The 27036-nt window shown below is 45.3% G+C and overlaps 1 protein-coding gene across 1 annotated transcript; it reads left to right on the top strand.

The window, feature by feature from the left end:
- Positions 1-305: 305 nt before the first annotated feature.
- Positions 306-26864, top strand: Lman2l (lectin, mannose binding 2 like). The gene is made up of 8 exons (XM_038342490.1): positions 306-502; positions 1759-1877; positions 5294-5411; positions 6176-6258; positions 20091-20252; positions 20337-20451; positions 23926-24045; positions 24360-26864. The coding sequence occupies exons 1-8, from the start codon at positions 319-321 to the stop codon at positions 24500-24502; spliced, it is 1044 nt and encodes a 347-aa protein (XP_038198418.1). The 5' UTR covers positions 306-318; the 3' UTR covers positions 24503-26864.
- Positions 26865-27036: the final 172 nt, after the last annotated feature.

Here is a 27036-nt window from a genome sequence, read left to right as displayed (position 1 = left end):
GAACATTTACTTGGGATGGGGAAAAATGTTTTATTGCTTTAAATTTACTACAGAACGCAGAAACAATGTAAGAATCACTGTGTAACTAGCAGGCCTGGTGAAGCCTAGGACAAAGGCAAAAAAGGGGGTCTGGACCTTTGGCAACGCCCCTTGCCTGGGTTGGCAAGGCAACTGCTACCAGACAGCCAATCGGTGAGATACTCACCTGCGGGGGCGGGGACTCTCCAGGAACCAATGGGAGGTCGGGCCGGTGGTTCTGCAGGCCAATGGGTTGGGCAACGGGGCGGGCTTTTTGATGAAGGGCCGGCGGTGGGAAAGATGGCGGCGGCTGTGAGACCCTCCTGGTGGCAGCGGTGGCGGCTGCGCGCGTGGGCTCGGGACGGGGCCAGGCTATTGCTCCTTCTCCTTTTGTTGGGGTCTGTGCAGGGGCCGCGGCACGTCAGGGCGGGCCAAGCGGTGGAGTACTTGAAACGGGAGCACTCGCTGTCGAAGCCCTACCAGGGTGAGGCGCCCGGGGCGAGGTGGTCGCGCAGGGGAGGGCACGGGGACTGAGCTCGGCGACGCAGGTCAGGGGTGGCCCCCGGAGACGCTGCCACCAGCGGGAGGGGGCACCCCCGAAGATCTCCGCTCCTATGATGAGCCACAGGTCCGAAGGACCGGGTCCGCCCCCACCCCCGTCCCTTCCCGAGCGCTGGAAGTTTCTAGTAGGTCTAGGCAGGGTTCTCAGATGTCACTAGTGTCAGGCTCAGAGGAACGAGTTTGGAGTTGGACAGAAGTATGAGAAGGAGAGAGAACTGAGAATAGCGAGGGATGGATGGTTGAGGACCGTTAGCCATGAGCCAGTGTCGGGATGGAGAGGTGGCTGCTCTAGAAATAAAGCAGGAGAAAGAAGTCGGGTAGAACTCGGTCGGAGTGAGAAAAGGAGAAAATAAGTCTGTTTGCTGTTTAGAACACCTGCTCCTTCCCAGGCCGCGAGCTCTGATGATGAAAGAGGTTAGCTTTGCTCTCTTTAGGGATTTCTAGGTCTCTGAGCACAGCTTCAATGCCAGAAAATTGACACAGGTGTCTGCAGAGAGGAGCAATGAGTGCAGAGAGCTTAATACGAGTTTGTTTGCCCCACAGAACTGCGGATAGGGGGTGCGGAAAACAAGATCCAAACCGCAGAAAGCCACACGCTATTGCTAAGAGGTCGTTCATGTAGCAGGTGTATCGAGTACCTCCTTAGCGCTGGTCCCTGCTGATGCTATGGGTTAGACTGGTTTTCAACCTGGAGATACTTAGTCCGAGAGACTTGGAGGAGAAGTCAGCTTCACATTTGAGAGACTTGATTGTAAAAGAATATGATGAAAGCCCACAAGCATTTGAAGGTCAATCTCTTTTGGTATAAGTGAGAAAAACTCTTGTCCTTTCCCATGGTGCTGAAGCTTACCCCCACATAAAAACGGGAAGGATAGCTCTGAACCATGGTTACTGTGTCACTCACAAATGACAGCGCTGAGGTGTGTTGGGTTCACCTGAAGGAGAAGGGTGTGATGCCAAGTACCAGTGGTCCCAGTAATTCAGGCAGCTGAGGCAGAAGGATTGCTTGAGTCTAGGAATTTGAGATCAGCCCAGGCAACATATTAAAATCCGATTTCAAAAATAAAATGTTTATTTGTTAATGCTAAAGGAAAAGGAGAACGGTGGCAACTTTGGTAGGAATGTGGTGGCTTTGTGACTGATGATGAAGAATATGAGCTGATGTATTCCCTCCCATAGGTGTGGGAACAAGCAGTTCTTCGCTGTGGAACCTGATGGGCAATGCCATGGTGATGACCCAGTATATCCGCCTCACTCCAGATATGCAAAGTAAACAGGGTGCCTTGTGGAATCGGGTGGTAAGAGGCTTCCTGTGTTAGGACCCTGACTGTCCTAAAAAAAAAAAAAAAAAAAATCAGAAATGACTTGGAGTTTACTTCATTTATCGTCTTTTTCCAGAATTCCATCTTCTAAAGATAATATATTCTTTAGAGGACTGGAGAGATGGCTCAGCGGTTAAGAGCACTGTCTGCTCTTCCAGAGTACCCAGGTTCAAATCCCAGCACTCGCAGCATACAAGTGTCTCTGTAACTCCCAATTCCAGGGCATCCAACACGCTCAAAGATACACATGCAGGCAAAATACCAATGCACGTAAAATAAAAATAAATAAATCATTAAAAAAAACAAGCAAAAGTCTTTAGTTCAGAGATAATGATGAACTTTATAATAAAGAAATCAGATATTTCTCTGTTGCCCTATTGTTAGAGCAAATAATTCATTTTCTCATTGGTCTAACATACCATGTTTTGGGGTTTAATAGCTTAAATCTTATTTAGTTACTTTATAAAACAAAAAAAAAAAGCCCCATTGTTTCATTGCTGTTACTGTTTTTGTTGTTGTTTGCTTCTCAAAGTGTAACCCTTGAACTTGGTAATAGTCCAGGCTGGCTTCAAATCTGATCCTTCTGAGTCAGCTGCTCTACTCTGGATATGGGGCTATGCACCCGGAGTTCTAGTTACTTGGGGACTAAGGCAGGGGAGTCAGTTAAGCCCAGAAATTCAGTCTCAGCCTGGGCAACGTAGTGGGACACTATGACTAGAGAAATAAATGCTAATAAGCATTGAAAAATGCATATATCCCAAACTTAATCCTAGTAGCCTTCCCTTCTTTCAGTCCAGAGTTTACATTTCTGTTTAAACTGCGAATCACTTTAAGCTATTCTAGTCATTTTGCTTGTGCTCTGGGCCTTTTCTAGCTACCTTGTCTTCCTTGAGGTGTGGCTGCACGGTGATGCTGTGCAAGTGTAAGATGAGCCTTTTGTTTTTCAGGTCCTTCCTAAACATTCACACCCACGTTACTTCTCGGGATGACTTTGGCATCCGTTGATATTTTCTCCTGGGCTCCTATAAATGAGGGGGGAAAATCTTACTACACTCATGGTTTTTCTCATCAGCTGTGGATGGTGTGAGTGGGTCTCATAAAAGAGGACTTTCTTTTCCCTGTTCATTTTTCTCTAACCAAGAGTTCTAAAGGACCAGAGGGCCAAGAGCACTTGTCCTGCGAGCTGTCCGCACAAGCTAGCCTGTAACCTAGATTGTAATGTGGAGCTCCATATGGGGCATGGCAGAAGATGCAAGAATCAGTTGACTGACTTGGATTCTAAATCTAGTTTGGTTACCCAGCCATCATGAGCCCCAGGCAGGTCGCTTAGCCTCTCAATTTTCTACGTCTTCACTGTTTAACTGACTTCATAATACTGTTTAATTTGCCTGCCTGAGTTCAGGCTGTGGGCATGAAAAGACTATGCAGAGTTTGTTACAATGGTAACAGAAATATATGTTATTATCAGACCTGCCCTCAGTAGTTGCATTGATGGACTCTCATGAGTTACTAATTTTTGGACAAGGATTAATACCTTAATCTATAAGATTTTCTGATACCTATATTCTCAGCAGAATGGATCAGGAATTATTTTTGAGCTATTTGAGTAGGATACATAATCTGTGCAAGTGGTTCTCAATTTTATTTAAAATTTATTTAATGTTATGTGCATTGGTGTGAGGGTGTCAAATCCCCCTGGAATTTGAGTTACAGACAGTTGTAAACTGCCACGTGGGTGCTAGAAATTAAACCTAGGTCCTTTGGATGAACAGCTAATGCTCTTAACTGCTGAGCCATTTCTCCAGCCCACTGGACTTAATGCATGGACTTAATGCCGCCTCAGATTTAATTGGAATAGGGTACAATTTGGTCATTGGTTTGCTTCCCCCTCCCCTCCCCCCACCAAGGTTTCTCTGTATAGCCCTAACTGTCCTGGAATTAGCTTTGTAGACCAGGCTGACCTTGAATTCAGAGATCCTCCTGCCTCTGCTTCCCCCCCCCCCCCCCCCCCCCCCCCCCCGCCAGTGCTGGAATTAAAGGCGTGAACACCACGATTGGCTAGGTCATTGGGGTTTTCAAAGTTTCAGAGCCATGGTTAAACATCACCCTGAGCAAAACTATATAACATTGTGATACCCAAGGCCAAGAATTAGCGGCAATAAGTCCTGACTTGCTTCTCTGGCCCTGCCTTCTTCCCAGGACTATTGTGCTGCCTCTGGCTGCAGGACAGCTTTCTGCCACTGAAATCTTTCTTGCCCGGAAAGCTAAATGAAGCAGAGATAACCCAGAATGAAAAGACAGACTAGGGCAGACTGTTGGAGATAGCAGGGTGCCCTGCTGTGAAGTGTCCAACCTCTTTTCATTTTGACTCTGTATTCCTAATGCTAGTTCTTTTGGATGATGTCCCAGAAATTAAAAACAAACAAACAAAACACTGAAAATGATCAAGCAATGTGTTGCTCAAGACCCAGAACAGGCTTTTGGAAAGCCTTTGGCTGAACCTGGCCAAACCCAGCTGACCTCTTCCCTTCTTTCTTCATAGCAGACTTTAACTCGTTGCCTCCCCAAACCAAAGACTGTGCTCACCCTGGTGTCCCCTGAAAACACTGTAACCGTGTTGAACACTTAGCCAGCCACTCACCGCTGTCTCTGTTTTTTGGTACACAGTTCCAAAACTGGACAGAAGTCTGAGTGACACCCATCTCCTTAGTGTTCCCCCACCCCCAAGAGGCTGTCCCAGTGGAAGGGGATGGTGTTTGCCTCGGCCACGTTTATGCTTCCCAGTTGTGGGCACAAAGGTTTGGGGGATTGTAGCTTACTATTTGTTCTCTTGGGAACTCAGGCTTGCCCCTCAGATTGGCCAAATGCCAGAGTTAGCTAATTAGAGTTCTTCATCGCATCTGCTAATTACCCCGGGAAACCTCTGTGTAGACTTAGCTTTCCTTACTCTTTTTTTTTTTCTTAAATGAACAAGGCTTTGACCTTTCTTTGAAGCCCAGCTTTTTAGAGTGTTTTTGTCAGAGGAATAATCTTCAGTTGCAAACAAGTATTAAGTCAGCCCTCTTTCCCCAGTCAGCTGAGAGACGCTTCTAGGTAGATGTAGTATTGTGGCAGACTGAAGTGCATTTGCCAGCTTGCCTGGACTGTCCTGTTTCTGCTGGAAGATGTGAGAATGATCAGGTGGTTTGTTTACCTTTTCTACGCAGCGCCTTAACCAGTTGAATGGCTCAGTCTGTTTGGTTTTATGACAGGAGTACTTCCAGAGTCTTAGACTTCATTTTAACTCTAGCTTGTTACCGAAGCTGCTTTCCATGTCTGTAGATGGCTGCTGAGAGCTTCATGGGCTTCAGCTTTCATGCTCCTCCCTTACACTTCTGTCTTCCTCATGTTAGCCATGTTTCCTGAAAGACTGGGAACTGCAGGTGCACTTCAAGATCCACGGACAAGGGAAGAAGAACCTGCACGGAGATGGCTTGGCAATCTGGTACACAAAGGATCGAATGCAGCCAGGTATTAGGGACCCTGGGTTGCTCCCCCATGGGTGTCTCAGGCTTGTTTATTCCTGTGTCCTATTTTTGAGAAGGGCCCTTCTAGTTTTCTCTCTCCCTTGATGTCTGTAAATGAACATTAACTTATTGAGTCTCTGACGTGGGATTTTGAGTCCTAAGCAATCTGAACTTGGCTTATCCTGTGATGATTTCTTGCTTGTTGGTTTCTTCTGTGTTTCCCTGGCCAAATGCACTGGCTCTCATGAACACTGGAGGCCGGTGAGCTGGTTTCTTCTGGACATAAACACTCAACAATCTCAACACTTGAGTTAAGAGATAAATTCTCCTTTCTTTGCTGTTGTTGGAGTCAGTGCTCCAAGTGGATGACAGGCTGAACCTGATTTGACCTGATCTCTTGCAACAAGAACTAGAACTAGGGAATTCAGTTCTCTCTTGGGGGCATAATCTTTACCGAGTGTTTGTGAAGCAGAATTCTGTAGGTAGGGGTGTCTTAGCAACCAGTTTGGATCAGGGAGCTACTACGGTACCAAACAAGGTTATAGTGGCCTTCCCTCTTTTCTGCAGTCAGCAGCAAACAACTACAGCTGCTCATCGGGCCCAGTTGTAGGTCATGCACTTTGCTGGGTGCTTGTATGTGTGTGTGCTCATCTTAGGAAATACTTAAGAGTCATTTGAATATCACTGTTTCCTCTGTCATATAAGATGTTATTCCTTTGTCAACTCTTGGCTTTACGTCATTGTTCATCATCTTTTCTCTCTCTCTAGGGCCTGTGTTTGGAAACATGGACAAATTTGTGGGGCTGGGAGTGTTTGTAGACACCTATCCCAATGAGGAGAAGCAGCAAGAGGTAATGGCAAGTGTCAGAGCTTAGGGCAGCCACACTGATCTCACAGTTCTTCCCCTCAGGAGCAGTGTGCAGGAGGGCACGGGAGAGCAGTGAGGCCCCATCTGTTGACCTTCCACAGTTAACGTCCTTGGCAGTATTTTCTTTTCCCTGTGAGAACTGTTTGTGATCCCAGCAGTCCTGCAGGAGTAACATCACAATGGGTGCTTTTTCTCTAGTGCCTGCAACATTCACTCACTTCCATAAGGTAGCCACTGGGGTTGAGCACGTATGGCTGGTGGTATCTTGGCTCCTATTTTAGGACCAGAGTGAGGGAAAAGATGAGTGCCCGGGACTTTTAACCATTATCATGTACTCTTGGGCCACTTGCTCACCCCTTCCAGCATCTTTAGCTTCTTCGGCCACGGGTCCTGTGGCATTGCCATCAGATGGTAGAAAAATGACGGGTTGTTACTGGGCACTCTACAGAAGGCAGGGTTGGGAATGGGAGATGGAGATCAGGAAAAGTTTAAGATGTGTGCAGTGACCACTATATATGCCACTCTCAGGTGTTATGTCAGAATTTCCCTGCTCACTTTAGAGGAGCTGGAAAGGAAGACCTGTGTTAGGTGAATAACCTTCTATAGTGGGTCAGTTAGAGTTGTGCTTCCTTGTTCCTGGGCTCTTTTTTGTTCCAGGTACATCACACCCTTGTTAGATGCCAGGGCCTGGGAATTGTCAAGATCAGCATAGTCTCTCTGCTCTGCAGTGTGGAGATTGGTGGAGACTCTGGGTCACTTTGAGAGGACACAGTAGACTCATCGAAGCATGATGAGGCAGTAGTGTGGCTGTAAAGCCTTCCTCTAGGAAATAACATTTACACTGGGGTCTGCAGGGAAGGAGCCAGTGTCCCATGATGAGGGAAAGCATCTATTAAGGCACTCAGAGAGGACAGGGAGTGTAAGGAAATAGAAAAGCTGCATTCTCTTCCCTCTTAGGCACATTAGCCATACTGAGACTGTGTGGCCAAGTGGTTAGCAACCACAGTGTGACCCCTCTTTACCAGTGAATAAATAAGGTAGCAACCATTGTAGGGTCTCCCATTCAGAGGCCTTCCTTTAATTTTGATGCTTTCCCTCCACCCACCCATTGTCTTCCTGTTTGTTGATTTCTTTATTGAGAGAAGAAACATTAGGTAATTTCATATAGGTGATTTCAGTTCTTTGAGCTTCTATTCAGTCCAGAGAATGTAGAGAATTGTCTTCCTTGTCTCAGAGGATAAAAATCAAATGTGTTTTGTCAACAGTGTGCTTATGCACAAGGGTGCCAGGCATTGTTTCACGTGTGTTATTTACTTGTAGCAACTCTTTGTTACAGCTGTTACTATCTCTGCTTTATGGGTAAGAAACTGAAGTGCAGAAGAAAGTTTGTAAAGCTTGTTGGTGTCATAGATCTGTCTAAAAACTCCACTTCCATTATTTTGGCTTCTTAGATATGATAACAAAAGCAGAAATGATAAAAGAAAGCACAGACAAACTGGGCTTCATGAGAAGTGTTAACTTGGTCAGTAGTTAAGAGCACCAGGTCTCTTGCAAAGGGCACAGGTTCAGTTCCCAGTATCTACATGGTGGTTCACAACCATCATACCTCCATTTGTACAGATTCCATGCCCTCTTCTGACCTCTGTTGGCATGCATATAGTGTACAGACATACCTGCAGGGAAGACACTTAGATACATAAAATAAATCTAAAATTAATTTTTAAGGTAATAACATGTGCTTCAGAGCACACTATCAGGAGGAGGGCTAGTGCTGGAGCTCAGGAGAGTGTTTGCCTCATGTGTGTAAGGTCCTGGATTCAGGCCCCAGCACTGAGAGCACAAAAGAAAGTGAAATCTGTAGGATGGGAGAAAATGCATGCAAATCTTACTAAAGACCCATTTCTAGAATATATAGAGAATCATCAAATAAATAACTTGTAACTTAAGGACAAGCTAATAAAATAATAGGCAGAGGATCTGCATAGAAGTTTATCTGAAGAAGATAAATAAATGGTCACTAAACATGAAAAGATGTTCTACATCATTAACTTTCTGAGAAACACAGATGAAAACCTCACAGCCACTAAAATGCAAGTAAAGAATGTACATGTTGAAAGGATGTGATGTCATTTGGAACCCACATGCACTACTTGCGGCAGTGTAAAATGATACAGTTGGAAAGCAGGCATTTCTTCAGATGACTGACGGTAGGGATGCTCTTATCCTGTGAATCACTTGTGTATGTATAGCCAAGAGAAATAAAGGCATTTGCAGAAACATTTGTACACAGATATTCCTAGCAGCCGAAACAGATACACCTTAGATGTTCATCAGCTGAAATACTCAGCAATAAGTAGTGCTGTGGGTTCCAATATGGGTGGCTTGGTTACAAGAAAGAAGCCAATCAAGAGTCATGTTAGCCCATCCCTATGAAATGTGGTCAGATCCACAGAAGCAGATAGATGAGTGGTTGTCTAGGGCTGGGGCTCTCAGGTTGTGGGGAGAGTGACTACCAGTGGGCACAGAGTTACGGGTGATAAAAATGTTCAGAAATTATGATAGTCATCACCTTAACTTAGTACACACCAAAACCTACTTTGGGTGGATAAGTCATATATGGATTATGTCTCAGTGTTGCTGCTGATTTAGAAATGGTTGAAAGATGAGTCTGTGGCCTTTTGGCACCTTTTAGACTACAGTGATGAACATGTTTCCCATGTGGTGAACCCAGATGTTAGTGAGCACTGTGGGGAACTTGGTAGCACCCTTGGAGCACAGATGTCTTCACTCAGTTGAAATCAGTGTCTAGTGGCAAGAGACTTCCTGGAAGAACAGCACAGAAGTGCAGCTGTTGGCAGGCTTGGCCCTCATTCTTGTCTGTGATATGTTTGGGCCTCACCCGCAGGAGGTTGGAGCAGCTGGCTGGGGAGTGAAATGAACAGCTCTGCAGGCTGCCCTGACTAAGCTGGCTTGGAAGTCATGTTTGAGGCACTCCCCACGAACTATATAACTGATATACATATATAGTTGTTTATGTATTTCTCCTCCTCCTTACTGGAGGAAAACCAATACCAGTGTCTTAAGGGCACATTCTAAGCTGGGGAAATAGTGATAGAACTTGTGCCCAGCGTGTGGAAGATCCTGGCAGTCCCTAACACTCCCACCCCACACATACTAACAGCACAGACATACAAGCAGCACACATGCATGCACACTGTGTGTTCCCTTAGTCCTTATCTTGATAAAGAAACGAATCCCACTTGATCTTTTTACTTTTGGCCCAGCGAGTCTTTTTCTTTTCTTTTTTCTTCCTTTTTTTTTTTTTGAGACAGAGTTTCTCTGTGTAGCCCTGGCTGTCCTGGAACTCACTCTGTAGACCAGGCTGGCCTTGAACTCAGAGATTCCCTGCTACTGCCCCCGAGTGCTGGGATCAAGCAGGAAACCAGAGGGAATTCGGAGGAACTCTGGCTTCTTCAGTTTTCTTTTCTTAGTTTCTTAGCTCATGATGATGTTCAAGTATGTAAGTGTCATTAGGGGACCTAGAAGTATCACTTTTTCCACATTCTTTGAGGGGCTGAGAGAGTGGAGATCAGAGTCACTGAGTTAGTGGGAAGTTAATTGGTGTGTGGGGCTGATGGAGTCATGTGGTGGGACTTTGCCTGATTGTTGCCTGCTCTGAGTGTCCTGGACTCTGCTTAGTTACCCCGTGTCCCTTCTGTGTGGGTTCCTGCACAAAGGGTTGGTTACTAAAGAGTTACGTAGGGCCAGCAGTGCCCAGTTTGGAAAGGACAGGTGCAGCTAGAAGTGGCATTGGATGCTACATTCCCTAGCTGAGGTGTTATGTGTACGGCTTGGGAGGAGCTTGGCTCCTAGCAGCATCTAGTAGACAAGCCCTTTCTTTTGTTACTACAGAAATCCAGAGCAGAAAAAAAAAGAAAGGAAAGTCTATACAGACATCTTTTTACAAATGAAAATGTCGCATCATGTAGCAACACTCTAAAAACATATTGTGAAAATCTGGAAACCCGAGAGTATAAATACTAGATTCTGATTAATCTTTATTTTGAGAAAAGTTTTAGATTTATAGATTGTTAATCCATTAGAGAGTTCTAGAATATACTCTTTTTTTTCTTTTAGTGTTTCTTTTCTTTTTCTTCTTCTTTTTTTTTTTTTTTTGTTTTACAAGTCAGGGTTTCTCCGTGTAACAGTCCTGGCTGTCCCACCACCGCCTGGCCGTGTTCATTATTTTTAACTACCTGACTCTAATTACTATACTTGCTAGGGATGAGCAACAGTATTGTTTGTTTGGGGTTTTTTTTTTTTTGTTTAGGAAAAACACAAGTATTACGGGTTAAGGAGGCAACAATTACTCTCAGCTAGTTGAAGAAAGTAAAATGTGTAAGTGTGAGCAACTGTGGGCATGCAGAGGCACACAAAGGTCACAGGCTGGGGGCAAAGTGGTAGATGACCACAATCCCAGCTACTCAGAGGGCTGAAGCAGGAAGAGGAAGAGTACCTGGGACCAGAAGTTTGATACCAGCCTGTGTAGTACCAGAAAAGTATATTCTAATAGGGCAGTGGTGGCCTTTAATCCCAGCACTTTGGGAGGCAGAGACAGGCAGATCTCAGTGAGTTCGAGGCTAACCTGGTCTACAGAGCAAGTTCCAGGACAGGCTCCAAAAGCTACAGAGAAACCCTGTCTTGAAAAACAAAACAATACAAACAAACAAACAAAAGGATGATGAACACATTGTTGCAAATCTTCAGGCTTAACTCAGATTTGCCAAATGCCCTCCCCCTTTTAAAAAAATTTTTAATTTAAAAAAAAAATTTTTGTTCTGGTTTTTCAAGACAGGGTTTCTCTGTAGCTATGGATCCTGTCCTGTAACTAGCTCTTGTAGACCAGGCTGACCTCAAACTCACAGAGATTCACCTGCCTCTGCCTCTCAAGTGCTGGAATTAAAGGCCTGCAACACCGCCATCCAGCCCACCATGCCCCTTTATGTCCTTTTTTAGCAAAAGAAAACCCAAGTCCTATTTTAAGTTTTCCAGTTGCTTGATCTCTCCTTTAAAAAATAAACAGAAAAAAAACCCCACTTATTTACTTTGTGTGTGGGATGCATCATGAAGGTCAGAGATCAGCTTGCTTGAGTTGGATCTCTCCATCCACCCTGTGGGTCCCGAGGATCAAACTCTGGTTGTCAGGTGTGGCAGCAAGTACCTTTCCCATTGAGCCATTTTGCTGCCCCTCTCTCTTAGTCTTTAATCTGGAATTACTCTGTAGTATGTCTGTGTGCTTTAGGGTACATAAGCATAGTGTTTACATACCTGATTTTTTTTTTTCGAGATAGGGTTTCTCTGTGGCTTTGGAGCTGATTTTTCTTTTTTCTTTTTTCTTTTTTTTTTTTTTCGAGACAGAGTTTCCCTGTAGTTTCTAGAGCCTGTCCTGGAACTAGCTCTTGTAGACCAGGCTGGCCTTGAACTCAGAGATTCCCTGCTACTGCCCCTGAGTGCTGGGATCAAGCAGGAAACCAGAGGGAATTCGGAGGAACTCTGGCTTCTTCAGTTTTCTTTTCTTAGTTTCTTAGCTCATGATGATGTTCAAGTATGTAAGTGTCATTAGGGGACCTAGAAGTATCACTTTTTCCACATTCTTTGAGGGGCTGAGAGAGTGGAGATCAGAGTCACTGAGTTAGTGGGAAGTTAATTGGTGTGTGGGGCTGATGGAGTCATGTGGTGGGACTTTGCCTGATTGTTGCCTGCTCTGAGTGTCCTGGACTCTGCTTAGTTACCCCGTGTCCCTTCTGTGTGGGTTCCTGCACAAAGGGTTGGTTACTAAAGAGTTACGTAGGGCCAGCAGTGCCCAGTTTGGAAAGGACAGGTGCAGCTAGAAGTGGCATTGGATGCTACATTCCCTAGCTGAGGTGTTATGTGTACGGCTTGGGAGGAGCTTGGCTCCTAGCAGCATCTAGTAGACAAGCCCTTTCTTTTGTTACTACAGAAATCCAGAGCAGAAAAAAAAAGAAAGGAAAGTCTATACAGACATCTTTTTACAAATGAAAATGTCGCATCATGTAGCAACACTCTAAAAACATATTGTGAAAATCTGGAAACCCGAGAGTATAAATACTAGATTCTGATTAATCTTTATTTTGAGAAAAGTTTTAGATTTATAGATTGTTAATCCATTAGAGAGTTCTAGAATATACTCTTTTTTTTCTTTTAGTGTTTCTTTTCTTTTTCTTCTTCTTTTTTTTTTTTTTTGGTTTTACAAGTCAGGGTTTCTCCGTGTAACAGTCCTGGCTGTCCCACCACCGCCTGGCCGTGTTCATTATTTTTAACTACCTGACTCTAATTACTATACTTGCTAGGGATGAGCAACAGTATTGTTTGTTTGGGGTTTTTTTTTTTTTTGTTTAGGAAAAACACAAGTATTACGGGTTAAGGAGGCAACAATTACTCTCAGCTAGTTGAAGAAAGTAAAATGTGTAAGTGTGAGCAACTGTGGGCATGCAGAGGCACACAAAGGTCACAGGCTGGGGGCAAAGTGGTAGATGACCACAATCCCAGCTACTCAGAGGGCTGAAGCAGGAAGAGGAAGAGTACCTGGGACCAGAAGTTTGATACCAGCCTGTGTAGTACCAGAAAAGTATATTCTAATAGGGCAGTGGTGGCCTTTAATCCCAGCACTTTGGGAGGCAGAGACAGGCAGATCTCAGTGAGTTCGAGGCTAACCTGGTCTACAGAGCAAGTTCCAGGACAGGCTCCAAAAGCTACAGAGAAACCCTGTCTTGAAAAACAAAACAATACAAACAAACAAACAAAAGGATGATGAACACATTGTTGCAAATCTTCAGGCTTAACTCAGATTTGCCAAATGCCCTCCCCCTTTTAAAAAAATTTTTAATTTAAAAAAAAATTTTTGTTCTGGTTTTTCAAGACAGGGTTTCTCTGTAGCTATGGATCCTGTCCTGTAACTAGCTCTTGTAGACCAGGCTGACCTCAAACTCACAGAGATTCACCTGCCTCTGCCTCTCAAGTGCTGGAATTAAAGGCCTGCAACACCGCCATCCAGCCCACCATGCCCCTTTATGTCCTTTTTTAGCAAAAGAAAACCCAAGTCCTATTTTAAGTTTTCCAGTTGCTTGATCTCTCCTTTAAAAAATAAACAGAAAAAAAACCCCACTTATTTACTTTGTGTGTGGGATGCATCATGAAGGTCAGAGATCAGCTTGCTTGAGTTGGATCTCTCCATCCACCCTGTGGGTCCTGAGGATCAAACTCTGGTTGTCAGGTGTGGCAGCAAGTACCTTTCCCATTGAGCCATTTTGCTGCCCCTCTCTCTTAGTCTTTAATCTGGAATTACTCTGTAGTATGTCTGTGTGCTTTAGGGTACATAAGCATAGTGTTTACATACCTGATTTTTTTTTTCGAGATAGGGTTTCTCTGTGGCTTTGGAGCTGATTTTTCTTTTTTCTTTTTTTTTTTTTTTTTTGAGACAGAGTTTCCCTGTAGTTTCTAGAGCCTGTCCTGGAACTAGCTCTTGTAGACCAGGCTGGCCTCGAACTCAGAGATCTGCCTGCCTCTGCCTCCTGAGTGCTGGGATTAAAGGTGTGCGCCACCACTGCCCGGCTGATTTTTCTTTTTCTTTTATTTATCTATCTGTCTATCTATCTATCTATCTATCTATCTATCTATCTATCTATCTATTTATTATATATACAATATTCTGTCTGTGTGTATGCCTACAGGCCAGAAGAGGGCACCAGACCCCATTACAGATGGTTGTGAGCCACCATGTGGTTGCAGGGAATTGAACTCAGGACCTTTGGAAGAGCAGGCAATGCTCTTAACCGCTGAGCCATCTCTCCAGCCCCCTGATTTTTCTTTTTAAAAAAGAATTTTTTTTAAAAAATTGAACATTTCAAGCTTTAAAAAAAACCACACACACAGGGTCTTACTTTGTATCTCCACCTGACCTTGAATTGCATTAATTCTCTTGCCTCCCTCCTGAGTATTGGGATTATAGGTATCCACTATACTTGGCTGAAACTTTTAAAAATATTGATGGATAGACTTGTGTTGCAATAATGCCCTTAAGGTCAGAAACTAAGTAATCCAGCTCCAGATTAAGGGCATTACTGAATACTAGTGTCTCTTGGATAAGACTTTTTACCTGTGAAAAGAGGATACCGAGAATCATAAAGATGGCTCCACTGTTAAAAGTGCTTTTTGCCAAGCAAGGATAGAACCAGCTCCTTCAAGTTACCCTCTAACCTCAAAGTGCACACCATGGCACATAGGTGTTCGCTTTCCTTGCAAAATAAATAAATGTAATTTTAAAAATGAGGATACCAGAACTGGCTCATAGGATTGAGAAGTAAAGCCTGCAGATCCATCACTGAACACAGTGCCCTGAATGCGGTCCTCAGTAAATGCTGCTGTTCCTCATTCCACTAAGTGGATTCACCGGGAACATTTGGCAGTAGCTGCTGTGACCGCCTTGTCTTTCCTTTCCCCGCCCTTATCTTCCTTATCTTCATGTCTTAGCTGTAGGGCGTCAGGAACACACTAACAGTTTGTGGCAGGCTTAGGCTGGCACGCAGTGCTCTCCAAGTGCCCCCTTGTGCTAGTTGGTGAGCTCGAATGGTTTCCCTGTCTAAAATTCTGAACAGAGAAGTAAATTCCTGTGTGCTAAGTGTATTCAAGTGTGTTTTAGGAAGCTATATAGTTCTTTGTGTTTGGTTTTTGGGTTTTCTGTGTGTGTGTTAAAATGTGCTTTTGTGAGCCAGGTGGTGTTGGTGCACACCTTTAATCCCAACACTCAGGAGGCAGAGGCAGGTGAATCTCTGTGAATTCGAGGTCAGTCTGGTCGACAGAGTAAGTTCCAGCCAGGGCTGTTACACAAAGATACCCTGTCTTGAAAAAAAAAAAAAAAGTGCTTTTGTAAAATGGTATTAAGGTGACTTTTAATTTAAAAAAAAAAAGGGCTGGAGAGATGGCTCAGAGGTTAAGAGCATTGCCTGCTCTTCCAAAGGTCCTGAGTTCAATTCCCAGCAACCACATGGTGGGTCACAACCATCTGTAATGATGTCCGGTGCCCTCTTCTGGCCTGCAGGCAGACACACAAACAGAATATTGTATACATAATAAATAAATAAATATTAAAAAAAAAAAAAAAGGAAAAGAAACTGAGCCTATCAATTTCCAAATATTTATGCACATTTTGGTGGTCTATGTCAGCCAAGGAAATTTCTCCCCTCAGTCATGAAAGTCTGGCTTTGAATAATACCTAATCTAAAAATTCATTAATTTACTTATTAAGTGACTGGATTTTATTGACTTCTTTCAGAATGCCAGGCACTCTACCAAGTGGTCCACCCATCACATCTTCTTCCCATAGTTAGTCGTATGAGCTATACACATAATTTTCCCTGATTCCAATAATAGTGATGTGGAGGTCACATAGCTCACCCAAATGTATGCAGCCGTAAGCAGTGTAAGACAACTAGACCCAGCTCTCTGCTTCCAGAGGCCCTCTGTATTCTTTTCTGTTAGGTGATCAACCTATGTGCTTTGGACATAGGTTTTAGTATAGAATTCACAAATCTGAAAGTTCATGAGTATCCTTTTGGGAAGATGGTAGGGAGAAACAGGGTCTCCTGGACTTTGCTATGTAACCAAGGATGACTGTGGGCTTACAGACATGTGCCACCATTCCCATTTTCATGTGGCTCTGGGCGTCCAACCCAAGGCCTTGCACATTCTGCCATCTAAGCTACATCCCCAGCTACTTCCATAAGCATCTTTTGTTGTTGCTGTTTTTTAAAGAAAAATGAAAGAAGTTGATTTATTAAGAAAGGTGAAGGGCTGGAGAGATGGCTTAGTCATTAAGAGCACTCACTGGCTACTCTTCCCGAGGGCCAGGTTCAATTCCCAGCACCCACATGGCAGCTCACACCTGTCGGTAACTCCAGTTCCAGGGCTTCTGACACCCTCACACAGACATACATGAGGCAAAACACCAGTGATCATAAAAGAGAGAAAAGTGAAAAAACTTCCGAGAGTGGGAGGGGTCCAAGGAAGAATCATGAGTATCTTTTAAATGAATATTTTATATTTATAGTGAATTTTATTTTATAGTGAATGCTATAAAATTTAGCTAGAAGAATTGGGTGGCACACACCTCTAATCCCAGCACTCAGGAAGCAGAGGCACGCACATCTCTGAGTTTGAGGCCAGCCTAGACTACAGAGCAGTTCAGGACAGCCAGGGCTACACAGGGAATCCCTCTCTCTAAAAAAATAGAACACAACAAAACAAAAATTAGCTAGTAATAGAGGGTCATTTTAAAAACCATGAGTAGCTCTATAGTGCAAAGTATGGAAACTTCCTGTGCTATAGACTGTATTCATTTGGACAACAGGTGGGAATTTCTCATTTTTGGTGACTGAAATTAGGAGGGAAACTCTCACCTAGGTAGGTTATTCAGTTTAGTTCCAGCTGTAGGGCTGTCAGTCTGCTGCCCTGTGAATTGGTGGCTATGCAAGAAACACTTTAAAAACTCCTGACTAGGAGTGGAAAACGAGCTGGCATTCGGTGACTTACTGCTGTGTGAGGTTAAGAGTTGAAGGAGTAGCATGAGTTGCTAAAGCAGACGGATTGTAGCTTTGGGGCCCTGGGGCCCAGTGTCATGTAGTACAGAATTTAATTTTGTCTACGTATTGTGGGCTTCCTGAGGTCGAGGATGGAGCTCAGTTAGAGTGCTTCCATAGCATTCAGGAAACCCTAGATTGGACCCCAGAGCTGCATTGACTGCATGCACATTCTTTACTCCCAGCATTGGGAAGTATAGGTAGAGAGATGAGTCATCCCTACTCAGAGAGTTTGATGCCAGCCAGGGCTACGTGAAGCTCTGTCCCAAAACACAAAAACAAGAATGAATCTCTGTCCCACTCTAGACGATGGTGAAATTCTTCAACGGGGGTACCCTTGTATGTGTAAAGATGAAAGATCCTCCAGTCGACTTGGGCACAGCACACCACCTGGCTCTTCCTGGATGATCAGATGACACACACCAGCCTTGGGAAGAGTTGGGCACCTTTGACTAAGAAATGCTGTCCTAGGCATTCTAAAATTCTAAATTAAACTTGTGATTAGAGGTGATAAATGAAGCAAATCTTGGAGTCATCAGAGCACCCCAGGGCATTTTTTTAATCCCTTCCTTTCCTTAATTGTTCTCTGAAGTTACAAGCTTTCTCAGAATCCCATTTCTGTTAATTGCTTAATAACACGCTGGCAATTACCTTGCTCTAAATGACAGTTGCACAAGAGTAACTCTATGGTGTTTTATCATCCTTGGATAGACAAATGCCTCTCGGGTCCTGTTTGTGTTCTGCCAATGGTTAACAACTTCTGTGAAGCTGCTCTGCCTCCCCCTCCGCCCACCCATGAGACTGATGTGCTGTCCTGTGCCTTGTCTTTCACCAGCCTCTTCCTTACTAGCTGGATTTCAGATACACCTGTCTTCTCCGAGTTCTCAACGTGCTGACCTCTTGATCTTAATACATCAGATCATATGCTGGATCCTTGGATCCCCCTAACCACTGGGTCCCATCAGAACAGAGTTCCCTTGTCCATTGTGTTGCCTTTTTCCACCATAGCAGTTATCATTGTCTGAAATAATTTTACTTTTTTATTTTTCCTTTGGTTTTTCAAGACAGGGTTTCCCTGTGTATTAGTCCTGGCTGTCCTGGAACTAGCTCTTGTAGACCAGGCTGACCTTGAACTCACAGGGATTCATTCATCTGCCTCTGCCTCCCGAGTGCTGGGATTAAAGGCATGCACCACCACTGCCCAGCCGAAATAATTTTATTTATCTGCCTCTCCCAGTCTGGGTTAGCCCTGTGAGAACAGATACCAATCGGACTGTTTCCCACTGGACCCCAGCATTTCAAACAGTGCCAGCTCTTACTATAAGTGCTCACTAAGGATGAGAGGAGTGAATGCTTTGGGTTCCCTTTCCCCCACCTATGAACCAGGCTGAGCTGAGCCTGTACGGGTTTCTCTCAACGCTGGTAGTTTAGAGCTGTGGAAGTTTGCTGAGGCAGAGCTAAAATGCCCTCAAGCCCAGTGGTTTTCCTACGCTGCTGGCTGCTGCACTCCGCAGAGCTTCACCCTACCCCCGTGTTGTAGGTTGGAGTGACAGCAGTTATTTGGAAATGGATGTCCGTGAGGCTCAATTAGAGGGTTGATGATACCTTTGGATTAGAGTTAATTTCATGGTCTCATACAGTGGGAATTTTGTCTTCGGGCAGGAGCTGTATCCTGAGACCCTGAGAAGACATCTCAACTTTAAAAGGGTGTAGTCTTTTTCCCCCTCTTTGCTATAGAAATACAGTGGTCTGGGAGACATAACCCAGTTGTGTTTGGGCACAGTGCAAGATGGTGTGTTTTATAAAGTTGCTGGAAGCCCCAGGCCCCTCCATGGGGTAGAGAGACCTTTGCAGTCGGCTCCCTTGGGAATCTGGTGGTGGTAGTACCAGACAGCCTTACAAAAGCTCAGACACCTGTGCGTCTACTCTGACACATATTGTGAGAGCTTCAGGAACTTGCTGGGTGCCCTTTGTGGACCCTAGAATTCTGTCTGGCATTTAGGCTGGGAATTCATCTACCACAGCAGGGTCACAGCTCTTCCAAGGCTATCTCTTTCTGACTTGGTCTCCTGTGTTCTGTGTTGTTTCTGTAATAACCTGCTGGACCCTCTCAGGCCCAGAAGAGGCGCTATTCTCCAGGAGTCCAGGTACCCCGTTCTTGACTCACCGTGGTCTACCCTCATTCTCATGTGTCCATCTGACATTTCTTGCTGCTTAGAGTCCATGTGGCTGTTGTCCCAGGAATTCCAAGTCTCTGTTCTTGACTGCATTTCCTCCTTGCATGTTCACTGGGACAGTGTGGAGCTTGTCCGAGGAGCAGCATGCCTTGTGTTCCCCTCCCCCTCCATCGCCCTGCCCCTCTGCATTGACTTGCACTGGGATCTTTCTGGGATGGTAGCTCAACAGTTGTGAGGAAGTTTACTTCTACAGCTCTGTTGGAGAGAAGGCTCCTTAAGAAGTGAAAACCCAGGCTGGTAACATGGAGATGTTTGTTTTCCTTTATGGGAATGTTGCCCTCTTACTATTGGCGGTCTTGGGAGGTATGTGTGGCTGGGCTGAAAGTTTTGACTAGAAAAGTTGTTGTGGCTAGAAAAGCCCACCCAGAGCCTGTTCCAGCAGTGCTTTCTGGATTCTACTTCATTTAGCATCATACACTGGTAGGGTTTTAGAGTCTAAAAGGAGCTATCCAGACTGGAAAGGTTTCCCTGCCCACTCAAACAGGTATTTTCAGAATACCTACTGTGTGCAAAACCCTTTGCTTGGGCAGAGGGATAGGGCTGAAGTGGAGACCTGGAAGATGATTTCATTTTCTTCAAGCAGCAGCTGGGGAGAAAGGGATCTGTCCGTTAAGAGGAACTCCTAGCTTGTAAGTAGCTGGGAGGAATAGAGCTAGTCTCCAGAGTCTTGCAGGGCCACTTCAGGTCTACCCGAGGCCTGGAGTAAGGAGAATTACTAACGTCGTGTGGTATTCGGTGCTTCCTGGGTCCGTGTCCCTTGCGTGATCATCTGTTTGTGGGTGCTGGGGGTGGAGCTTAAGATGAGGCAGGATGACCTGCTCTGCTGATCAGAAAGGTGCTCATTTCCTCTCACAATTGTACAGGCATTGCTCAGAGCTCTTCCTCACCGTCTGCTTTCCCCCCCACCCCCCCCTGTGTCCCAGCGGGTATTCCCCTACATCTCCGCCATGGTGAACAACGGCTCCCTCAGCTATGATCATGAGCGGGATGGGCGGCCCACAGAGCTTGGGGGCTGCACAGCCATTGTCCGCAATCTCCGCTATGACACCTTCCTCGTGATTCGCTATGTCAAGAGGCACCTGACGGTGAGTCCTGTCCTGGAGCAGTTGGTGATATGCACCACCCTTGCTCCTGTGGCTTGTCCCTGATATATCTTTCCTTTGTTCTAGATAATGATGGATATTGATGGCAAACATGAGTGGAGGGACTGCATTGAGATGCCTGGGGTCCGGCTCCCCCGGGGCTATTACTTTGGCACTTCCTCCATCACCGGGGATCTCTCTGGTATTACACTGTGTTTTCTGTTTTTTCTGTTTGCCTTAGTTGATCCCTTTGGTCAGTCCCCAGTGCTTGATAAGGCCTTCTCTGAGGAGAGCCGATTGAAAGAGCTTTGGGAAGCCATGCATATGGCTTAAGAATGCTGTACATTTTTGTCTTAAGTCCTGTAAAAACTCCAGCCCAGGCTCTCTTGGGACAGTTGTATGCAGGAACTAACGTAAGCAGTTGCGCTTGTCTAGCAGCTCTTCCAGCCGTGTGAACGCCTTGCTTCCCTGCCTCTTTGGCCTTCCTGCTGTCAGTCTTCTCGCCTGCACTTACTACTGGGCCCAGTTCCCCTCCTCACAGAGCTGCGCTTTGACTCTATCATCCCTCTCCTGCCCAACCTCCAGTCCCTCTTTGTTCAGACTTTTGAATGGAGCGTATGTCCAGTTTGCCAGCCGTCTGCCTGCTCCCGAGCTGAGCTTGTTCCTTGCCATGCACAGTGCTCTCGTCCTCACCGTTCTTAGGCCATTCCAGCTCATTTCACCCGCATTCTGAAATGCTAACCTTCCTTGACTGACACGCTAACGCTCTACCTAGTTTTGGGCCAGGCAGACAATTAAAAAAAAAATGATAAATTTCTAACCTGTAGAAATATAGTTTTGTCGTTGTTAGTTTGTTTGTCTTTTAGTTGTTTGTTTTAGTTTTAAGACAGTCTTGCTTTGTACTCTGACCCTGAGCTAATGATACAGTCTGCCTCCACTTTTTTTTTTTTTTTTTCTGAGACAGGGTTTCTCTGTGTAGCTTTGGAGCCTGTTCTGGAACTCACTCTGTAGACCAGGCTGGTCTCAAACTCACAGAAATCCCGCCTACTTCTGCCTCCCAAGTGCTGGTGTTAAAAGTGTGCGTCACCACTGCCCGGCTCTTCCTCCACTTTCTATGTGCTGGGATTATAGGCACCATACCTAGCATTGTCTTATTTTTCTTATTCAAGAACTCGTTGAGAAAGTTCAAATAGCTCTTAGCTGTCCCAGGCTTTGATGTCTACACACTGTAGAGAGCTTTAGTGTGGCTTTGTTTCGAAGGAAGGAAGGACAGAGAAAGGCAAGGAATAGGAAAAAGGAGGAGGCCAAGGCAGGTGGTTCTCTGAGTTTAAGGCCAGCGTGGTCTACATAGTGAGTTCCATGGCAGCTAGGGCTCCAAAGTGAGACCCTCTCTCAAAAAAATAAAATAAGAAATAAAAAATAAAAGGAAGGAAGCAAAGTAGGAAGGAAGGAAAGAAAAGAAAGATGAACTGGGCTACATAGCAATTCCAGGTCAGTTTGAGCTACAAAATGAAACCCTGCCTCGAAAGGAAAGGAAAAAAAGGGAAGATCCATTTTCTGTGTAACTTTGATGTTTTGTTTCTTTGTTTTGTGAGAGGGACTATGTAGCCCAGGCTAGCCCAGAACTTGCCATGTAGCCAAGACTAGCCTTGAACTCGGGATCTTTCTGCCTCAGCCTCTCAAGTGCTGAACTACTTGGGTGGCTTTTTATCCTGACCTGGAGTTTAAGCTTGGTTCTGACAGTGAAAATGTTTTCCAAATGAAGATGAAGGCAGTTTCTTCTGCTCTGCATTTGTTGATGGCGTAGCAGACCAAGGGGCTAGCATGTGTCCCTAGAAATGATTAGAAATTCAGACTAGGCTCAATATCAGTCCCCACTGAAGGGGGCAGAGCTTCCTCAAGGGTTAGTTGACAGCAGATCTGAGACAAGAAACGTAACAAGCCTAGAACGTCTGAGAAAAGCCAGGAAGGCCATATGTGATGGCACACGCATTTAGCTCCAGCCCTCAGGAGACGGGCAGATGGATCTCTGTGAGTTCCAGTACAACCTGTCTCAACCAGCCAAACAAACAAATTCTTAAAAAGCCCCAAACCAACTTAACAACAAGAACAACAAAAACCTTAAAAAGAGAAGTCAAGTACAGTGGCTCACACCTATAATCCAGCATTTTAGAAGGCTGAGATGAGAAAGTCACAGGCTTGCAGTTAGCAGCCTGGCCTACATACTAAGACCCTGTCTCCTAAAACCACTCAGAGACTAAACAAACAGAGAGAAGCAGGGCCTGGGAACGGTGTCAGACACCTGTAATCCCAGTGCCCAGGAGGTTGAAGCAGGAGGCTGATCATCAAGGCCAGCATGCACTGCACTGCAAAACTCTGCCTTACACACTAGTACTTATGCACATAAATTTGTTTTATGAAATCTAGTCTCTAGTTTCTTGGTCTCCTTTCTAGTAGCATTAAGGAGATCAGGGTCAGGATTCCAAACAGACACAAAGAAGCAAAGTCTGTAATGCAGCATCTTCCAAGTAATGTTGGATTTATTCAAGTAATTATTCACTCACATAACATTGCCCTGACCAAGACCCATTAAACAGATGGTGGAAGAGCATTTCTCCTCTCCGCCTCTCTGTGTGCGTGTGTGTGTGTGCGCGTGTGTGTGTGTGTGCGTGTGTGCGTGTGTGTGTGTGTGTGTGTGTGTGTGTGTGTATACCAAGAGGAAGCTGCGGTGCTGCTGTGTCTCCTCGTACTACCAAAAGGTTTCAATGTATGATAGATGATTTAATTATCTTTGTACTTTTTAAGGTTTTGAATTTATATTTGTATGTGTATTATATGTGCATGTGTATGCAGGTGCCTGCGTAAGCCAGAAGAGGGCGCTAGATCCCCTGGATCTGGAGCTGCAGATGGTTCTGAGTCATTTGATGTGGGTGCTGGGAACTGAACTCTGGTCCTCAAGCCAGTGCTCCTAACCACTGAGACATCTCTCTAGCCCCAGTTATTTTCAATATTTTTGGTTTTTATTATATAATAGATATTTGCCAGCAAAATACATAGAATATATTCAATTTCTTATTCTTTTAGATGAGAAAATGATGAGGCTTTTTCTTTTTAAAAAAGTTTGGTTTTTGTTGAGTTTTGCTGTTGTTGCTTTTGAGATACAGTCTCACTGTGTAGCCCACACTGGCCTAAGTCTCAAATGTGCAGGCCAAGTTAGCCTTGACTTTGCATCAGTTCTCCTGTTTCTGCCTCTCAAGTGCTAGAATCACAGGCATGTGCCGTCACAGGGCCTCATATGACACTTTCATCCGTGTGTGTCATTGTCCTTCCTTAGCTCTTATTCACTGCCCTAGTTCCCGTCTTCTTGCCCCTTCTGCTAGTTTTCCCTCCCTTATATTGTCCTTTTGCATTTGTGTTCTGTATTTAAATCTAGATTCCCATATGAGAGACAACATGCTATATTTGCCTCCCCATCACCATGTCTCACTTCCACCTCCCTTGTTAGTCTCCTTGCTCGCCTGAAACAGTTCTTGTTCTGCTTTAGATGTCCAGGTTGCGTCAAGGCATTGCTGTCAGTGGATAGAGGAGCTTGAATCAGAGACTTGAGCCAAGGTCCTAACTCCAGAAGCCCTCTTGTTGAGGCAGCTGGAGTAATCCTCTGTACTCTCTCCTCTAGATAATCATGATGTCATTTCCCTCAAGCTGTTTGAGCTGACTGGGGTGAGGACCCCAGAGGAAGAAAAACTACATCGAGATGTATTCCTGCCCTCAGTGGACAATCTGAAGCTGCCTGAGAGTGAGTGTGGGGCCCTGGGAGATTGTGCATGGTCAGGGAGGAGGTTGCAGTGTTCATGGATCCCAGGGTGTCTGGCATCTACAGCTGTCGGATGGTCTTTTGGTGCTCCTCTGAGGCACATGGAATGCCTGCACTACCTTCCCACCTGTCCTGTTACAGCTGCTTCATTTTTAAATTGAGTCATCTAGAAAGGGGGACTCAGGGCTTGGGCTTCCCAGAAGTGGGGTCAGAAACCAGGGACTGGACAGCCTGTTGACCCATTGTTGAATGGGCTCTATATCTCTGATTGTTTTTTTTTTCTTTTGCTTCCTCAGTGACGGTACCACCAGCACCCCTGAGTGGCCTGGCCCTCTTTCTTATCGTCTTTTTCTCGCTGGTGTTTTCTGTGTTTGCCATTGTCATTGGTATCATACTCTACAACAAATGGCAGGACCAGAGTCGAAAACGCTTCTACTGAGCCTGCTGCCATCAGCCCCTCTATGATGTTCACACATGAGGTGTGGGTCTGAGCATACAGCCTGGCAAGTCTGCTTGAGTTGCCAGTTGTTCAGGGACTGTGTTCCATCACTGGGGCTTTGAATGCATGGACCTTGCATTCTCATGGTCATCCACGGGAACATCTCACTGGCCCCAGATGCCACCCACAGGGCCGAGCAGCTGTGACGTGCCTTCCCTGCAGTCCTTAAACTTAGGAGTGAAGAGACATGGAAAAAATATATATTGTGATGCCTAAATTACAAAATCAGATAGCTACCCTCGATAGATGGATGCAGCAGGCCGTCTACTTCTCTTAAATTTCCAAATAGAAAACCAGAACTCATACAACCTGGAAACCCACTTACTAGTTTTTGCTTCTGCCCATGGCTCTTTCTACTTGAGCTTCTTGGCAATCGGGATGGAGACATCTGCCACACTTGCACCTGCCTCTGTCTCCCTTCACTCATCCTCCGTGTGTGCATCCTGAGCTGGGAAAGAAGTTTGCTGCTCCCATTAGGTGGCCCTAGGACTTTCTGTATTAGCTCATTGCTTCAGCCTCTGGTCTGCGCTGGTCTTCAGCCTTCCTGTCTGTCCCTGAATCTTCAGCTTTCCTAATTGGACCTCTCCAGGCCTTTGGATCCTTTGGCTAAAAGTTGTTACAAATGAAGTGAAGCTTAGACACTGTCACAGTCACAGATGCACAGATGCCGTGAGATTAGCTGTGACATCATCCAGGCCCAGGTCTGCCACAGAAAGCTGCATTCGTCTCCTCTGACCACGAGGAGGTGTTTCTGGACCCACTGGAGCCTGCTTAGCTGCATGTTTTGTTTCTCATGATTCTTAGGATCCTGCTTGCAGGATTTGAAGTGGAAAGCAGCTTCTTATTCCCTGGACTTAGACATGACCTCAAGAGGAGATTTGGCTTCTTAATGAGGAACAACAGTTGCTGATTTCATGTAACAAATCTCTGAGAGCAAAAGACCTTCGTTCTCTGTCTGGCAAAGTCCTGATCATTGAGCAGCACAGCTTTAGTGTGGTCCTATGTGTGTGTCACCCCTATTACACTGCCTTATTCTACAAATGTCACATGCTGCTCATCTATCTGCCCTGTGATTAAATTGTTTACAGGCTAGTCTCCCTGGAGGGCCTGAAACTGAGTTTTCTGGGTCTTTGAAGCCCAAGGAAAATTCTTAAAGTGACTGATGGAACCAATCATGAGTCCTGGCTCAGTGGCCTTCTTCTGGGGTAGGCTTAATGGGGAGGTGCCAGCCTGTTTTCTGAGCCTCAGGTATGTCAGCTCTTACCCTGTCCCTCCCTCCTGGGTGACTGGGAAAGCTCTCATGCTCATCCCTAGACTAGGAGGAGGGGTCACCCTGGCTGCAGATGGGTGTTATTTCTCTTTTCAGGCCTCTGTCTTTCCTGTGTGTTTAAGCAGGATCCTATGTTGCCCTTCTGCAAGAGAGGTGAAGTGCAGAGAGCCCCCTCCTAACAATTTCCCACAGTAGCAGAATAGCTTCAGGGGAGCTAGGGGATGAACTGGGATATAGAGGTTGGCCTTAGTACCAGGAGAATGTCAAGAAATGTTAGTTTTGTCCATTTTGAGTCCAAAGGGAAGGCAGAGAGGTGGGTGTGGTTGTGGACCTAAGTGGGCTTTTGAGAAGACTACCAGAGCAGTGGGATTGAAGGATTTTATCACAGAGGAGTGAGAGACAGCGTGGGTTGGGTTTGTGTGATTCCTGCTCATGAGCACCTGGATGCTTTGAAAGAAGGCCAGAGGACTGATCTGTGGTCCCCACATAGCCTGGGAACTAGTCTTTTCCCATTTGAGAAATGTATAAGAAAACTACCTGTGCCGGGCAATGGTGGTGCGCGCCTTTAATCCTAGCACCCAGAAGGCAAAGGCAAGTGGATCTCTGAGTTCAAGGCCAGCCTGGTCTACACAGCAAGTTCTAGGACAGCCGTGAGTACACAGAGAAACCCTGTTTCGGTAAACAAAAACAAACGAAGGGAGGGAGGGAGAGAAACCACCTGCTCAGCATCATACATCCTGCCCCAGCTCTTGCTTATTGTTGCAGAAACAAATGATTTCTGTGGTGAGTAAGGCTATTTTTCTGGGCATTGTAACCCCAGAGTGTGTGCTGGATGAAGTAGTGCCTGGTCCCTGGTGTGGCTCTTGTGCACTCGTACTTGGGTATAAGCCATGGCCTCAGCATATGACTCAACAGTTAACCCTTCCCTTATCTTCTCTGTCAAAGCCTCCACACTGAAGAAATCCTGGACTAGATGGGGTGACTAAATGTGGCATCGTTCCCCAAGTCTCAAATAAAGAGCTGGCATTTTCAGCCTTTCACATTGTCTTTAATCCCAACCCCCAAGTTCCAAGGTAGCTTTGTTAGATAAACATATTTATTTCAGTAGAAAATTAACAGCTCTGCTCTTGTGAGAAGTGGACTCTAAACATTTGAGTCAGAATACGCACGGTCCCTTGGACATGTCCTAGAAGACTCAAACAAG

This window comes from Arvicola amphibius, chromosome 9 (assembly GCF_903992535.2).
Source record: "Arvicola amphibius chromosome 9, mArvAmp1.2, whole genome shotgun sequence".
Lineage (NCBI taxonomy): Eukaryota > Metazoa > Chordata > Mammalia > Rodentia > Cricetidae > Arvicola > Arvicola amphibius.
This window is presented reverse-complemented; position numbering and strand designations above follow the sequence as displayed.

Excerpts from the sequence above, each read along its gene's own strand:
- Lman2l (XM_038342490.1), top strand. The coding sequence starts at position 319 with ATGGCGGCGGCTGTGAGACCCTCCTGGTGGCAGCGGTGGCGGCTGCGC. Across the intron at positions 6,259-20,090 it reads ATGAGGAGAAGCAGCAAGAG|CGGGTATTCCCCTACATCTC; the intron begins GTAATGGCAAGT and ends CCTGTGTCCCAG. Across the intron at positions 20,452-23,925 it reads CATCACCGGGGATCTCTCTG|ATAATCATGATGTCATTTCC; the intron begins GTATTACACTGT and ends TCTCTCCTCTAG.